General features: G+C 41.8%; 1 protein-coding gene across 3 annotated transcripts in view; it reads right to left on the reverse strand.

Annotated features, from left to right (window-relative positions):
• col14a1a (collagen, type XIV, alpha 1a) overlaps positions 1-17648 on the reverse strand; it is a 120429-nt gene extending 102781 nt beyond the window's left edge. Inside the window, exons 1-3 of one of the 3 annotated variants that reach the window (XM_025061661.1) lie at positions 17535-17648; positions 13712-13812; positions 3231-3347 (exon numbers count right to left, since the gene is read on the reverse strand). In XM_025061661.1, the coding sequence (XP_024917429.1) occupies positions 3231-3347; positions 13712-13790 (196 nt within the window). In that variant the 5' untranslated portion in view covers positions 13791-13812; positions 17535-17648. Of the gene's footprint in view, positions 1-3230; positions 3348-13711; positions 13813-16035; positions 16113-16144; positions 16639-17534 lie in introns of those variants that run through there. The other 2 variants (XM_008323480.3, XM_025061660.1) reach the window with 2 other exon arrangements.
• Positions 17649-17798: the final 150 nt, after the last annotated feature.

Here is a 17798-nt window from a genome sequence, read left to right on the forward strand (position 1 = left end):
TCATTCATCACTACAGCTCTCTGATGGAGATTGTTTCTGACCGGTGAGTCTGTTGGAGCCAGCGCTACATTTCAACAGCAGACCTTGGGTGAGTCTCCATGTCTCTGTCCTGCACTTTATGTCGCTCTTAAATATTTTTGCTGGCTTTTTCTTCCAAACATCTTCGAGGAAGTAGAAGCTGCTCTCATCTGTTGTCTTTGACAGCAGTGACGGGTAAAGAAAGTTTACGCCGTCATTTCTGCTGTAAAAGCCAACATTTATACAGAAGGTTTAAGAGAACTGGGATGGGCAAGGTGTGGATTATTGAGACTTTTTTTTTTTTTTTAACTTTTAGCTTTTCTTGGGCAGTTCAGCTATTAGAACTATACATCTTCACCCAGAGGAAAGAACCGGAACAGTTTATCAAGTCCTGGGTCTTGCGGTCAGTTGGGTGGAATTTAAAGCTTTTAAATAAAAGATTTACTCTAACATGTTAGAAATATTAACTAAAACACTCAACATTCCTCTCAAATGTTTTTTCAACTTTTGGGAAAAAAAAAAGATTTTCCAAACCTGCCATTAGTTAACTAGGTTTCCATGATTCCAATTTTTTTAATTGTTCATTTTCTTAAGGTTGAACCGGTTATTAATTACAACATAATAACATTAGTCTTGGAATATTATGACCTATTGTCATAGAGTTACAGTCCAATGTTTACCCTTCACAGTCTTTCAGTAACAATTAGTCTTTGCAGTTTAAATTGTGTCGTCGTTAGGGAGTAAATCTGTGTTTACCTTTGTTTCCAGGACACATGGACGATGACTCAGTTGAAAAAACTAATCAAAGTCATTATCTCCATGAGGTTTGAGTCGAGTTTGGAAGATGGCAGTGAAACAACTCTGTGCTGGCTTTTTTTTTTTTTTTTTTTTTACAGCTGTCGTCAGAATTATTTTGACCCAGAATAAATAAAAAGAGGAAGGCAGAAAAACACAGGGATGCTCCATTACAGATGCAGAGCAGACCTGGTAGAGCCATCAGAGAGCGTTCAGCCATCAAGTTCAGCTGTGGGGAGGCCAACACCACTGAAAGGCCGCAGTAGAACGCACATGAAAATGCTACAAATAAAAGCTAAATGAGACAAATATGATTTAAAGCCAGCGCAGCACCCACTGGTCCACTTGGTCACAGCAGGAGTGCTAGCAGTTGCGGCTGAAGTAGAAGAATTATACAATGGCTGAGGTAATAAAGACATCTGGTGTGCGGAGGTAAAACAAACAGGAGCATATGCAAAAGTACAACACACACCACCTGAATTTCAAAAACCCATACTCAGCTGCAGTCCCAGAATGCCCAGTCTGTAAACAAGCAAGCTAATTAGCTATCTAGTTAGCAATTTAAAGAAAAACCAGATAATAGTTGGAAAAGAAAAAGAAAAAAAAAACAAACAGGCTGTTTTTGTTGGCAAAACTGAGTCACTGAGAGTTTCTTCTAACAAACCGCTGTGAAGGAAAAGATTACACACTGAACCAAAGGCTTGACGCTCTGACCGCACCTTTTGTGCTGAACGGTCCTTGAACTTCAGCCGATGTTAACAAGCAGTAGCTGGCCTGTCCTTCACTCCACTCTGACGTACTGAGGGGCAGAGCATCAGGTCACAGGGCAGGTGTTTGTGTCCCCTGGTAGGGATTCAGTTAATGCTTTATGTTTTATTGCAGTGGCTGAATGTGGGTGAGCCTGCCCTGCCCTACTGTACTGACTGAGGGGAAGTGGTCATAAACTGCAGTTTCTGTTTTCTTTATTTCGGAGGTCTGAGGCAGCAGGAAATTCTCAGATGAGGCAGTTCTTGCACTAAACCTAAGCTGAAGCTACAGAATGCTTATTCAGTCCCACTTATTTATTTTCATGAGGACAACAAAGAAGTCGTCTGCAGCACAGCAATAATGCAAAACAAAAAAAGGACAACAGCGCAGTCGTAGAACCTGAGGGGGAATACAGTGGCGATGAAGAAAAACCTAACAGCGCAGTCGTAGAACCTGAGGGGGGAATACAGTGGTGATGAAAAAGAAAAACCGTCATCTCATCTAATGTGTTTAAGTGGATAAAAAAACATTAAATAACTGTCACATAAACCGTCTGGTTTCTCTGTGTCAAAATGACTCACTTCAAATATTGTAGTAAGATTTTCTTTAACCTTCATACAGGAACCTGTCAGCACGAGGTTCAGTAACCAGTCATGTACCATCACACTGACACTCTACTACTGTGAAGCGTGCTGGAGGCAGCGTCGGTCTTTGGAACTGCTGTTTTAGTCCAGGGAGAGTGAGCTGTGTTTTAGCTTGAAAACAAAACCAGACGCCAGGTGTTTGTTTGGAAGCTCAGAAAAAATTTTACAATTCAGAATGATGAATTCCAAACCATCCATCTCATCAATCAAAAAAATCAATGCTGGGACCTGAAGGTTACACAGCTTTACTCAGTGAGAGTTTTAGACATTTTTTAATTTTTATAAAATCTATCATGGATTCTTATTGAGACAAAAAAAAAATTCTAAATGATGTTTTGCCCCACACACCAATGTAAAAAATTCTAAATGATGTTTTGCCCCAAAACACACCAATGCATTTTTAATAAGGGTGTGTAACGTTTTTTTTTCTCACCGCTGTGTACGGCTGTCAGATCATGTGATAAAAAGCGATATTTGTGGTGATTAGAGAAAGCACTGACTTCACAGGCCATGGACAGGAAGCAGCAGGGTCGTGACCTGTGGCTTCAAAACGATCCACCCCCGACAGAGGCAGAGTAAAAGCAGGATGTCAGACATCCATCACGACTACAGCACCGTACGGCGCAGAGCAGCGCACATCTGAACGAATGACTTCTAACTGTGTCGCTGACGTTCACATGTCCTGGTCTGACCCCCAGCCTGAGTCAGTGGAGCTGCTGCTGCTCTCTGTTCCTGTCAGTCCCACTTCCAAACCTGCTGACAGGCTACAGGTTCACAGCAGCAACAAAAAAAAACATCGCTTTGTCTCTGACCTAGCAGAGGTGCAGGACAATCTTTGAGTCCTCCAGGAAACTCAAGAGTGTAATCCCCTCACATGAGCTCTGATAAGAAGTCAATTGCATAATCCTTCCTGACAGACAGAAAACCCAAGTCATAATGAGATCCACCTGCACCAAAACATCAGTTAACTCCCTCCTCCTTTCAGCGCCTGTGACCTGCGTGTGTCGGCGGTGGAGCTCGTCCTACCTGGGATGCTGTTGTAGAGGAACAGATAACTGTCAAAGTCTCCTTTGGGCTCCTTCCACGTCACCAGGAGTTTGTCGGGACTCAGCACTTTGAAACGAAGCCTCCTCGGCGCTGGAACTGAAAAACAATTAAACACATTTAAAATCAGCGTCAATAACAGCAGGGAATGATTGGGAATAATGATGGAAGTGTTGCTGATTTTAATTGGACGTGTCAAAGCCACCGACAAACAGCTGAATTACAACAATTATGTGATTACGTTCATTTGCTTTGGCTCATGAAGAAGAAAATACAATTAGAGTTATTTAGAATCAATGTCTCTTAATGGAACTGAGGCTTTATTTCTGAATTCTGCCACAAATGAACCAGAAACACATATCTGTGCATTTGATTGTGCGAATGAACAACAGAAGGAAGACCTAAAATGAGGATGACTGAATGTCTGCTCTCTGTTCTGTTGAGTTTTTTTCTCCAAGTTTCGTTTTGTTTTTATCCTGTTACAATCTTAGTCTGCAGAAACATAAACCAGAAAAATATGATATTAATATTATATATATAGTAAAACAGTCCCAGTAAGAACTACATTTAGATATTTTTAGTAGCACTAAGTAGAAGTTATGTAGCACAAGTTCAGTTACCCAGGTATGAGTTCCACGTGAAGCAGAGAGGATTTCACCGTCATCAGTTTTTACACTCACTGTTGGTGTTGCTTAAAGAAACAAGATTGATTAGAAGAATCTTTTACCTATGATTTTACTCCATGTTTGTTTTCCTTAAGACATCTTCCTTATGCAGCTGAATCGACAACGATTAGAAAAACCCAATAAAGGCCAGAAGTTTTACAACAACAAAAAACTTTCTGCCGTTTCCATTATCGGCTCATGTGACATTGAACACAATTTACCCAGCTGTAATTCACAGTTTCCCATTTTGCTCACAGCTTTTTTCTCAGTTGTCACACTGTGCCATCGTACATATACTGAAAATGCATACGATGAAAAGGTATAATTACACCAGCCAATAGGAATCTATGAATAATTTAGGAGGGCGATAGAGCTGAGCAGAATATTACCGTGGTGTATTATGTGTCTGTGTTTGATAGCAGGTGAACTGAGGTGGTAGTCGGAGTACTAATAAGAGTGTGGGAATAATCTTGGCCTGGCACAACAATGAACACTCACACACACACACACACACAGAGAGAGAGAAGCAATGGTTTACAATAAAAATGTAATTATATTAAAACGAATGACCAACTATGACTCTCTTTGACGCCATAAACACATCCAAGCCTGTGAGTTAAGGTCATTTCCACGGACGGCACCTATGATTAACGAACAGAGACATAATGACTCTCAATAACGATGGCGTCTCAGGAACTGGCAGGGCTGCAGTTGTTTACCTCCACACTGTCATAAATATCGACAGAAGTGCAACATTTCACACTCGCTCCCTCTGGACCTAAGTACCAGGATGCTTTTGTGCAACTCCTCACCCGTCGACTCTGCGTAGATCACGGTGTACTGTGAAAATACCGGTATAGTTAAAGTTTCCCTGAAAATTTACTGCGCTGATATCCATGTATAGTACAACAGTATATCGCACAAAGCCAGGCCGTCTGTCTGAGAGAGTTGTAACGCTGGAGTCAGCAGGCTCCCCGTTCTCTCATGCACCAGCTCCTCTCCAGGTAGTAAATGAAAATAAAGCTCCTGCCATTTGGCGGAATTTTACCGACTACTGCTACAGGAACAAAACCACAGCAGCCGCAGTGAAACGTCTGAGTCACTCACCCCACACTTAATGAGAGAGCGCCACAATATGACACAAATCCCTTCTACAACATTCACCATGTTGTGCTTTCACACAGCTTACCCTTAATTCGGAGGGTAAAACTCCGGAGACTGTATGAAACGTGAACTGGATTCAACTGGCAGCCCAGTCTGAACTGTAATTAACTGGGTTACAGTGGTGCAGGCGCAGCTTGAGGCCCCAGTTCCAGAGGAGGTGACTCTCCAGGATTAGCTGTGGTTAATCAGCACCAGTGCCTCCTGGAGTGGCTCCTCTGCTCCACTTCATCATCTGCCTCTGTCTCCGTCCACAGTCATCATCCACTACGAACATCATCCTCCAGAAATCCTCACTTGGCTGACCGCCCTGCTCATTGTCGGCTCCCTCTCAGCCATTTTTTACCTATTCGTTACTCATCCTGCTTCTTCCCCTTCTGTGTGCATTTGCCAAACACGTCCCCACTGTGCCTGAGTTATAGGGCAGAATACGAGAGACAAACCATGGGACAAAAATGGGCAGGGAATCAGGACAAAATGTCCTCTCTGCATTTGCAACAAGACATTTATTTACAAATTCGCTGACATTTATCGAGGAGAGACAGAGGATATATCCAACCAAGGAGGTCAGAAATGGAGTTGCCAGGGAAGAAGGAAAAAGGAAGAGACCAGAGAAGATTTATGAATGTAGTGAAGGAGACATGGAGATGACTGGTGTAACAGTAGAGGAGGCAGATGATCTGCTGTGTTCATCCCTGAAGGAGAGGCTACAAGATACAGAAGATGAATGTTTCGATTGTTTACACAAAAACAACAAGATTAACTTTACCTTTGATTTAAGTAGAAAATAAACCAGGACTTGTAAAATGTTGGAATATAAATCTGTTCTGTACTTTATCAAAACTCACTCTAAACCTCACTGCAACAGAAACTTCACTAATACTGTGGTTTAATGGATGACAGGTACTGCCATGACAGTGTCACCAAAACATACCATACCATAGAGGGTCTGTGTGGGTGTGTGTGTGTGTGTGTTGTTCTCTGTGTCTTTTAACTGAAGTGGAGTTCTGTCACTAAAACAATTATTCTGTTGACTAAGACCGCACTAAACCCAAACCCACTCTGTTCACTTCTCTTTCTTCACACTCCGCTCACACACTCTGGTCTTTTATTGCAGCTTTTCACCGTGCCCTTGGATTTAAAGTCTCCTCTCCCCTCTCACCCCCTCCCTCTCTCCTTATCTTTCTCTCTGCTCTTTTATCGTATCTTCTCTCCTTTGTGCTCGTCCACTACTGTCCTTTGGTGGTTTCAGACTTTTTCTGTGTCTTTTATCATTTTACCTTTGTAACCGATGCCTTCTTTCTCCACATATCTCTGCTGCTGCTGCTGCTGCAGAGGTGTGTACCAATGTGTATGTGCTTGTATGAAATCTCTCCTACGCTTGTGCCAAATATTAGAAAGTAAGGAACCCACCTGATGTGCAGCTCAGCCATTACATTTTGCATGGTCGTTAACCAGAAACTGTCACAGTTAAAACCTTGACCAATTTTTGCAGGACATGCTTGACATCGAGCAGGAACGAACTGATTCAATTATGAATTTAAAGGTTGGCACGACAAACTGTTTCCTTCATATCATTAAACAAATCAATAAGTAAAGGAATATTACACTAATGTTTTTAGTAAATTCACCACATTCCTTACTTTGAATAATAAATAGGAGCAGACGATTGGATTTCAAAATCATTTGGAAAATTAGCAACATGACCGTATCATTCACCCTGATTTTCTTTTTTTTTTACATCAGCTAATGCATATTTTAGCACAGTTTGAAGCTGAAGGCTAGCACTGATGTAAGCACAGATTGATAAATCCCTCTTTCTTTCTCAGTGCCGACATGTTTTCAATAGAGAGTAAAAAATGTCAGTACCTGCAAGAGTGACCTTTTCACAAAACTGTGAAAACAGAGCTTTGTTCTGCACGCTGTGTAGAATTAGCCAAGGTCAGGGATATGAGAAAGTGACTTCATTCATTTATTTTCAGATAACGATCCGCTCTGTGATGGTTTTGCAGATGGTTTTGCTTTCTAAATACTTTTTGGACCTATTTTGAATCCCAAACAAACATTTACAAAAAGTGAATGTAATAAAATATAATGATCTTCTAGTTTTCAATTTACTCACAATTAACTAACTCGGTGTTAAACCCTGGCCTGTTTAGTTGGACACAAACTCTCAGGAATTGAAGAAAGACACGAGGAGATTTTCTTCAACAGCTCGCTCTTTTTTTTTTTAGTTTTTATAGCGATATATTGCCACCTAGTGGAAGTGGATTTAATCGTTCTGCCTGACACTATTGCATTATTATGAACAAATTCAAAAACAGTTTTCAAACTAATTAGGTGAAATGGATAATTTAAACTTATCCTGATCTAGGCCGACATCTGGACCATGTCATCAAATGAGTCAGTTAAAAAAAAAATCAGGTCTTCCCTAAATTACACATTACAAAACTATGTCAGAAGATTATATTATTAAACTAAAAAAAACACAAACATCATATTGACAGACACGATCCTTCGACTCGTACAACATGAACCTGATTGAACCACAGGTTGGGATGCAGTAAAGAATAATGTGGCCTTATCACATTAAACAAAACCAATCAATGATGTCAATGGCTGAAGGTCAGGACTTAATGAGATTTGATCAGTTAGACAGAACAATTGGCTTTACATCCACTTTATGGAACGTTACTGCTCACTGTGAATGAGAAAGCACAGGATTCGCCACAACTGACAAATTTTGAAATGTGAACAAACCAGAAGGACAGGGAGGCTACACCACAGTAAACCATGAAGTTTATGTGCCAGGACATTGGATCGTTGGAGGCTATGTGCAGAGTTTGGCTTTGTGCGCTGTGACACGGACTAGGTGACATCAGAGCACGAGCTGAATGTGCGGACGTGCAGCAGGTTCTTCCTGGGAAAACTCAGTAGTAACTTTTGCAGCCTTTAAAAGTCCGGTGATGTTCGTGATTTGAAGCATCATGGATTTATGGATATCAATTCCTACAGACCTCAAATAATACGTACTAATACATACATTAATATGAAATACGACTTAACAAAGAGGGAAAAATAATTACCTGCTTCTTCGTTAACTACAGGCCAAAAATGAAAAAGCCTCCTGTTCATCTCCCACAGTTCATTGCCCTATTTAGTCAGAAGTGGCTGATGATTATGACAAGCTGGATTAGCATCAGCAGCAGGGGCAGAGCCGCGATGACACAGTAGAGTTTGATAATTTAGCCGTTTTATATTCAGAACATGTTGTACCATCTCCTCCTCCTCATTTTTTTTTGTTTATAAATAAATTATTTCTCATCATTGGCTTCATTCCCTTTTCATTATTACTGAAATCACTGGCCAACACTTTAACTCATCATAATTCACCACAGGCAGTCAGTCATCTGACCACACCACCAAACACACGTGTGCTCTCAAACAGAGCCAGCGGACACACGGCCACAACCAACGGTCTAACATTTCTGGATTGTACTCTGAAGTGCTGCACTGTGTTTTTTGGACTCATCTCCTCTTCGACAGTGGTGGGAGTTCCTGATGGTGTCCAGACATTTGTGTTGTGTATATAAACATCCTCCATGGTAGAACTCACACTAATCCTGAAGTGCAAATCCCCTCGGACCAGATGTTGCAGCTTACCGCGTCACAGTGGGCATAAAATAATGGCTCTCACATGCTCCCTAATGAGGGGATTGAGCGGGGCAGCCTCGACACGGTGCATGGGAGGTTGAACTGTGTGTTCTGTGATTTTCTGGGATCAAATCCCAGTCTAAATTATGCTGCCACACTCCTGTCTTTTTTGTGTGAACGCGATGAGAATCGTGACCCACCAAACTGCTAATGAAAAAAAGGGGGGGGGGGGGGGGGGGCAGAGAGATGACACGTTGAAGAGAAAGGGATGAATAGAGAGGGTGTCGGAGGAAGAGAAGAGGAAAAGCAGAGCGAGGCGTCGGGGTGGATTCTCACCAGTCCAGGTCAGATGTGTTCAAATGTTGTTCAGAAAAATCAAATTGGGTTTTTTGATAAAAATCACGTCACCTTTCATCCGTGGAGCTCGAACTGCAGAGGCATCTTCAACAAAACTGAACCTCAATTTGGAGCCAAGAAGAACAACCTAACAAGGGTTTGAAAAAGTACCAGAAAATGACAACCGTTCGTTCACAGCTAGTCAATCAATAAAACAAAAACACTATGTTGCTTCATAATTGAAGGTAAAAATGTCTCTGAATGAACAGCTACGCTCTGAGAGATTACTATTGTCAGGGTGGAAATCCACTTTTAATTTAGCCGTAAAAACAGATCAATACCAGACTTCTGTCATATCGATTTTAAACATCAGGGAAAAAGAATATCTATTTGCTTGATTTGTCTGCTTCTTTAAGGCTCTTTCTCACTCTCTCACACACATACGCACATGCAGCAGGTTCAGGTAAGTGTCACAGAGCTCCCTTTTTAATGCGATCCAAATGAGTTCTTCTCAAATGACAAAGCACTGGTAGGCACGTTTTATTTGGGGGGTTTTTTGGTGTTGACCTACTTTTAGGAAGACATGTACAAAACATGAACCCAGTAATAGTTACACCTGTGGCAGAATATGGCCCACATTTCTGTAAATGTATTCACATAATTTAGGTAAAACAGTGATATTCATAATACTGCATATTTAAGAATACATTTATGAACTACTTCGCATTTAAACCAAGGAATACATTTATGAACTACTTCGCATTTACACCAAGGCTGAGCACTGAGTTCTTTGCTGAGTATACTGTAAAAAACTGTAATAATTGTATCCCCCAGCACCACAACAGGCCAAATTTATCCCCACAGCCCAATTTTGCGTCACAACCCATCATTTGAGAATCACTGACCTGAATACGAATGACTGATTTCCATACTTGGGCTTCCAATAAACACACTCACACATGCAGTACACACTCCTATTAACGCTCAGATAACAACAGAGTGACACATGTTTACATCTGCAGTGTAAACAATCTGGTGTGTGCACACACACAGAGGTTACCCCGGGTTCCTTTGGGCACCAGCAGGGGGCCCCCACAGCTGTTGTTATCTTTTGGAAAGGTATACAGCAGGTATCACTTCCTGTGGTGTGCATGAGTTGATAAAGGGCAGCTACCAAACCACACATGCAGCTCCCTTCTCAGTCGGAACACTTCTTTTTACGACGCTGCTGATGAAAATCAACGTCAAAGAACGATGACGATCAGCGGTCAGACTTTTGGAAAATACATCAAAGTCTGGACTTCACATGACAGGTCAGTGGGCCCCAAACTGTGAACACGTCAAAGAAGATACAGAAAATGAAGCTAATAAAACAGTGTCATGGGGGGTGGGGGGGGGAATAAAACCACAATTAAAAAAAAAAAAGACGTGTTTGCTATGACTCAGCGCTAAGGCTATGTTCACACAGCAGTTCTTATTATTGTTATCAAGGCTGATTTTTATAAAGATTACTTTTGTATGTCTGTTTACGTTATTATTTAAAGACAGCCGTCTGACTCCAGTGTGTTCGTCTACGGCTGACCTGAGCAAACTACGGCCCGTGGGCCAGGTACAGCCCTCCAAACGCTGCTACATGGTAAAGACTGATGACGATCCTTCTGGAATTTCTAAGATTCAATATGTAGCTGCTGATGCCACTAAAAAGACAATATGTAGCTGCTGATGCCACTAAAAGCCACTAAAAAGCTTTGAAAGTTTGAAACTTGAGCCACTGCTGGTCCATAGTCCCTGAACAAGAATGTTACAGGTCAGTGTGTCGATCAATTTGGGAGTTGCCAAATCAACATCTGTTAACGTTATTGCTTTGCCATCAGTTGAAGAGCGGCCCCTCTCCCTGTGGCTGAGGCTGTCACTGACAGCTCTCCAGCCTGGAGCCCAGAGATGCCAGCTTTGCTGTCACTGCCACATGTCCAAAGAGCGAGTCATCTTGTTCTTTCTCCTTTCTTTATGCCTGTATTTTCTTGGTGCTCCCTGCTCTGGCCCACAGTTGTGACGCCTGCCTCACTTCAATTATAGAAAAGTCAGATAAAATGTGATGTGACCGTTGAAACCGAGGTTGTTTTGGAAAATCATCCAAAATGTATCAGATTTCGAATCACATATGAAAGTTGTTTGGGTCAGATTAGAAAAGAAAAAAAAACAACTCAGATTTGGACCTGCTGTGTGAGTGTAGCATTAGAGCATTTGTATTTCAACTGGAGGGTTGTGGGTCCAACTCCAGAATCTGTTAGTTCACATGTCGCCCTCTTAGGGTATCAAAATGTAGCTGCTAATTCCTGTAGTGTAAAGCGTCCATCTGGTCTCCAGTACAGACCACTTACCATAATTATTGAATATTTAATCTCTCATCAAAATTTAACGGTACATTTTAGATATGTCATGGGTGCAGTGGTTGTTGGTAATAGTTTTGTCGGTTGTGCAGTTGAATTAATGAAGCTGTGAATATTTCAGAAGCACTCATTCCAGCTGACTGTGGTGTTTGAGTGTGTGTGTGTGTGTGTGTGTACGCATGGTTCAATTCAAACATTATTGTTTACAGTTTGTGTGGTTCATAAAATCTTGATCGTTTTCTACCATCTGTGCAGTCAACTATTGAAGTGTGCGGCCTTGGCGTTCCCAGGTAAATAAAGACTTTATTTCAGACATTCACTCTTTATTTTCTATGTTTTCCATCAGATTGTTTGTGCAGTGCACCATGCAGATCAATAGTTATTCAAACATCAGATGGAAAATATAGTGAATCCATGAATGAGTGAGAGGTGGGTGATGTCAGAAATATGAATACAGGGCCAGAAATGTATCACATTTTGCTGGCTGACTATTGAAAGATGCTTTTATTCACCTTCTACCACTTGATCCATTTCAGGGTTGAAATGTGGGGGCGGGGTGAGGGGGGAACCAATCTCAGCAGCAATTGGACAGTTTGCAAATCCACCACTGGGTCAGATATAGAGACAAACAACCAGTCGTCCTCAAACCTTGTGGACAATGGGAGGAACTGCGCTGCCAAGTGACCCGGAGAGAACATGCAAACTCTAATTGAAAAGACCAGCGATCGAACCAGCAAACAACTAAATAGTGTCATAAGGCAAGCACCGTATTATCATTGGCCAGTTGGTGGCGCTTTGTAAAATACAGTATTAATATAAAAATTTACTAATTAACAACGGAGGTATTAAACTCCATAACCAGCTGTGTTACAGTTCAAAGGTCAAGCATGAGAGAGGAGTGGGTCATAAAAATCTAATACTAATGATTGTCCATTAAAAACCCAGCCCAGTTCGTAGCACGTAGCAGAATTTTTTTTTTTCTGGCTAATTTAGCAGTTGACACAATAACGGTGAATGTCATGATCACAGAGTTAGAAAAAAATGATTGGGTAAGAGCGAGCTAATTATCTGTAATTATGAGGCTGGTGAAGTGACATAATAAATAATTAGAGAAGAGGAAGAGTGTGTCAGATAATCTAATGCCTTCACCATAAGGAACACGTTACTCTGATCACACTGAACAAGTCTGAGCTCCTTGTTGTTTACAATTTTGACCTGAACCCAGACCAAACATCCACCGGCCCAGATTCTGATGAGGCTCAGTTTGATGACATCAAATTAGCCGAGGTGAAGTTGATTGCAACGCACACTGGAGTGTCGTGTGTCATGCAGCAAATCGTCACAGCTGGAAACCCACAGTTACAACACATTACAACACATTTATCAAAAAGCTCGGCAGCACAAGCGGGGGCTGCGGGGCGTTTGCATGACGCCACGGTGAAATGGCATTAGAATATGGCGGCAATGTGATGCAATGGGAATGGATTTTTGCCTGAACATTAAAAAGAGGGGACATAAAATGAAGTGAGGTGGAAAGAGGAAGGGGGGGAGCAGCGAGAGATCACCTTCTTCACAGAAGGTTGAAGGAGGATATGGAGTAATGGAGAAGTTAGTGAGGGTTAGCACCGACAACCAACAGTGTTGGCTGGTGAGAGGCAAGAGTTGAAGGAAAACATAATATTCTACATAATACTGTAGTTCCATGTCCATTGTTAACCCATGTGAGTGCTCTGTTACTAAAGTGGGAAGATGTTTGTCTTTTTTGTTTTTAGATGCTCAAAATGTGTTTACATGTGCAATGCAACATGCACCTGTTGCTGTAAAAAATGATTTCCAGCACTAAGAACATGCAGTCACATTCTCCTCAGTCATAAAAGCATTTTTCAGTCTCTTCTCAACAACAGTAAAATCCCTCATTCAATGTTGGCATGAATTTTAATAATTTTACTTATTACATCTGATATTGTCTGTCGTTGTAAAAACAGCTTAATTTTCAGCTAAACGTCTCCTTTCAATTGCACATCCTTAGGAAACATTTTATTTTCAGTATATTAATGGCTTGTACTTTATGGGAGCAAGTTTTATTTTCTAATTTAAAAAAAGTTGCAAACACAGCAAATAAAGAAAGCGCTCTGTTAGTCACCGAGGAGAAAACTGAGGCGAAAAACCGACAAGGAGGGAAAGGCGTCTGAGAATGAGAGGGAAGGGCCGGACGCAGAGAGAAGGAAAAAGTCATTGATTAAAGAAGAAAACTTACCCTCATCCTGTGCTGCAACTAGGACCAAGAATACCAGTGGAGACCAAACCAGCCACCTGGTCCACCTTGGTGACGGCATCCTCACAAGCAGCAGTCTAGACCTACACAGGGGAACGAGAAGCCACGCTGAGTTAATGAAGGAAAAAAGCAAACTGTGAGATAAGATGTCAGAGAAACTCAGAAACAAAAGATGACTTCATGCCAGAAACACCAGGAATTCAGCTGTGTTAAGGCCGCGTGGGTCAGGAGGAACCACCTTGCCCACACAGCCCCAAGGCACTGATCTGGAGTCAGTTACTTCTGTCTAATATCCACTTTGATACTATTACAAAGCTGCAGTCTAACAGTCTAGACTGACCACAGAGCAGTGACCGGGCTGCCGCCTACACACAGCAGAACAGAGCAGTCTGAGGGCAAAACAGAGGAGGACTTTGTCAGAGAGGAGAGGAGAAAGGAGGAGAGAAAAAGACGACACGAGAACAGAAGAGGACAGAGGAGAGGCGGGGAGAGGAGAGGAGAAACGTAGAGGGAGGAACTTTGATTGACAGAGCAGAGAGGAACAGCTCAACATCAAGTGCCATTTATCAGACATGAGAGCCAACTCAACAGCTCCTCTCCTTGTCTCTCCTCCTCACAGTCCTCACACCACCTCCCCCGTCTCACCTCCTCTCTTGACCCTCTCTTTTTTCTCGTTACTACACGTTTGCTCCTCTTCCTTCTCGTTATCCACACCTCTACATACAAATATCTACTGACATGTGGAAAAACCCAGTTTGTGACCCAATTTGCAAAACAAAACAAGCCGAATTTCAATATTTTGATGACTTTGTTGCAGTACTCTGGTCTTCAGTTTGTATCCACAGGTCTACAGAGGATTTACACAAATATAGACTTTTACAAACAAAACAAATCCCTAGGATCAAATGCTGATGTAGAACCCTGGAAATAAATAAAATTATTTTACATTCCTTCTTTGTTTCCAAATTATTTCTTTCAAACATATTCAATTTCTTCAAATATTCATGAACGAAAAAGTAGAAACATTAAATTAAAAATATAGAAAAAATATAGTTTATTTTTAATGGGCTCACTGGACTAATTATTGTCATTTTAAAAATCATTACCTTCAACACACAAAGGTTTTGACTTAACAATAAAAAGGTCAAACGATAACTAGTTCTGAGACAATTTTTAGATGAACTGGCAAAAGTCAGTGTATCAAAGGAGCATCAACCAGGGATTACAAAGGAGTTTTCTATTAATAAGAGTTACGGCCCCTTTAGAGGTGCAGACCAATGAGGGTGGGCTCAGTGTTGACTGAGAAGAGAAGCTATGTTGGAATCACAGTGTTTTAAATTAAGCTGGAGTTTTGCTGCAATTAAATATTTTATTGTGTCAATGTTGGGGACTCAATACAAGGGGGCGCTGTAGACAGCTTCAAAAGCTGTGTGCAATAACAAATGACAGATTTCACGTGTAGTTGCCTTTTGATATCATAACCTAGACTTTCTGGGAAAACAGTTGAAAATAAATCAATGGTGAATACTTAAATAAAATTATAAATATATATGTAATATATATATGTAAAATGTATTTTTACATCAAATAGCTATAACAGAAATATCATAAATATATATTTGCAACCCAAATATAATCTCCTCTAAATCATCTGCCACCTATTCTTTGTGTGTGATGTGTGAACATCCATCTAGAGGCCGAGAGACAGTTATTCGTGCTGGGCATTGAATCTAATAATAAAAACAAGGACTCGGAACCAAAAGTTGTTCCAAAACTGAATGATTTGTCTGAGACACAGGTGTCACTGAAAGAACACGCAGCTCCTTTTGGTTCAGACTCTCTGAAAAGACTCGAAAATGACAACAACAAAAATGTATGTGCATATTAATAAGCAAATAAAACTTCTAACCAGATTCAATTTTGTCATAAATCACCCTGCGGTGGAGGGAAATGGAATAGAGAGAGAAATGAAAAGGATACAAAGACGTTATTTTCTCTCTCGCACTGTTTGTCCCTGGAATACAGAGAAGGCGCGAATAAAACCGACACAGATTTAAATCAGGATTCTGCTTCACGGTGAGGTGACGGTTATTTTCGGTTCGACTGTTCCCTGCAGTCCAAAGGGAAACTTTGCAAATAGTAAATAATTTCATGAAAAACGGGGTTAAGGCGCCGCCCTCCGTAAAACGGAGTCTTTACACACGTGGGTTTCGAAGGCTATTTGTGGAGAAAACAGTTCTGCGCACAAAAAAAGGAACGAATTACTGTAAAACAACCACAGACGCGCCCACACAGCAGGTTCTTACATGTCGTCCAATGAGTCGAACACGTTACATTAGGATGAGAAAAGACTCTCGTCTTATTTCTAGTCGGTTATTTTGACCTGCGGAGGAGAAGGTAATAAGTTGGACTCACCGACCACAGCCCGGGAGGTCTTCAGAGGAAATGTCAAAGTCCTGATGACTGAGAATTAATCCACAATTCTACACAGCGACGGGGTCAAACTGACAGAATCACTGAGATGATCCTCAGCTGTGTGCACCTGACTGACTGACTGACTGACTGACACTTTACTCCAAGCGCACGCTGCATGAATGAAAGCGTCTTTCATAGGTTACCTCTCCAGGCATCAATCTACAGCCTCCTCTGTCCCCACAGGAAACCTTCAGAATACCAAAGAGTAGAGCTGCTGCTGCTGCTGCTGCTGCTGCTGCTGCGCTGCCTTCTCTCTCTCTCTCTCCTCCTCCTCCTCTCCTCACTCTTTCTCTCCCCTACTCTTGTCTTTCCCTCACCCCCTCTCACCGGATACTGTTCGGCCAGTCCAGTCTGGAGAGGGTGTGTTTTTATTCCTCCTGGTTATTCAGCCATCCCTCCCTCCAGCTATTCCTCCCTGTCCCAACCCCTCTTCCTGCCCGGGATCATCTGAGGGAGAGGGGGGCGGTAGAAGGAGAGAGAGAGAGAGAGAGAGAGAGAGAGAGAGAGTAAGAGAGAGACAAAGGAAAGGAGTGAGGTGAAGAACGAAAGGGGAGTTAAAGAGTGGGGGAGACAAAGGAAGAGAGACAGAGGTACGAAATAGAGAGGGGGTAAAAAGAGAGAGTCAGGTGAGGGAAGGGACAGAAAAAAGGGGTGAAGAGGGGTGGGAGGGTAAAAGAGGCAGAGAGAAGACAGGAGGGAAAGATAAAGAAAGGGAGGTTAAGAGAGACACAGGAGGGTGTTAACGAGAGAGGGGGAGAGAGAGGGAGGGAGAGAGAGAGAGAGGGATGGCACAAAGGATGGTACTAAAGGGGAAAGTCAAGACAGAATAAGAAAGAGGTAAAGAAATTGTGACAGTAAGAGAGGGGGAATAAAGAGAGAGGGGTGGTGAAAGATGGGGGAGGTAAAGAAAGACTGGAGCCTTTGATAAAACTCATTATTTAGTTTGACAGTGTTCCTCAGTTTGTCAAGTTGTTTGTGTGTGTGCATCAGCAACAGGTGTATGATGGTGAGTGTTACATGTTGATCACAGAGACACACACTCGGTTGGAGTGTGTTCTTAAATATTGAAATAGTACAAATTTAATATCTAAAATATATAAATGTCTTAATTGAGGTGGTTGTGGTTTTAGCTGCAGGGCGACATGTGGACCCATCAAATGTTCTGTTGTTTTTTCATGTCGACCATGTTTTCTTGGAGATCTGACTTCAACGACTCCACTAACAGACAAATTAGTGTTTGACATTTTTGGGAAGTTCTCTTTACTTTGGTTGCCAGTTTTCAGTGAAGAAAAGTCACGACTAAGACTGATGATGCTAAGCTAATAGTCACCTGTATGGTTTTCGTCTCCACGAAGTTCGTCTTCACAGAATTCCATTCTTCACCTATAGGTGGAGATGAGCATCACGCTGGGTGACTCAACATCAGGGCTTTGTTTAATGGAGCTGAGGAGACACAAAAAAACTTACTTTTTTTACTTAAAAAACGTACTTTGTGAACCTGTTCATACACTCCACTCATCTGCTGTAAAGGGAGTTTGTGACTCACCCTGAGGGGGAGGCGGGGGGAGGCGGGGCGGAGGGGAGGAGATGAGAA

The sequence above is a fragment of the Cynoglossus semilaevis genome, chromosome 13 (assembly GCF_000523025.1).
Source record: "Cynoglossus semilaevis isolate Cse_v1.0 chromosome 13, Cse_v1.0, whole genome shotgun sequence".
NCBI lineage: Eukaryota > Metazoa > Chordata > Actinopteri > Pleuronectiformes > Cynoglossidae > Cynoglossus > Cynoglossus semilaevis.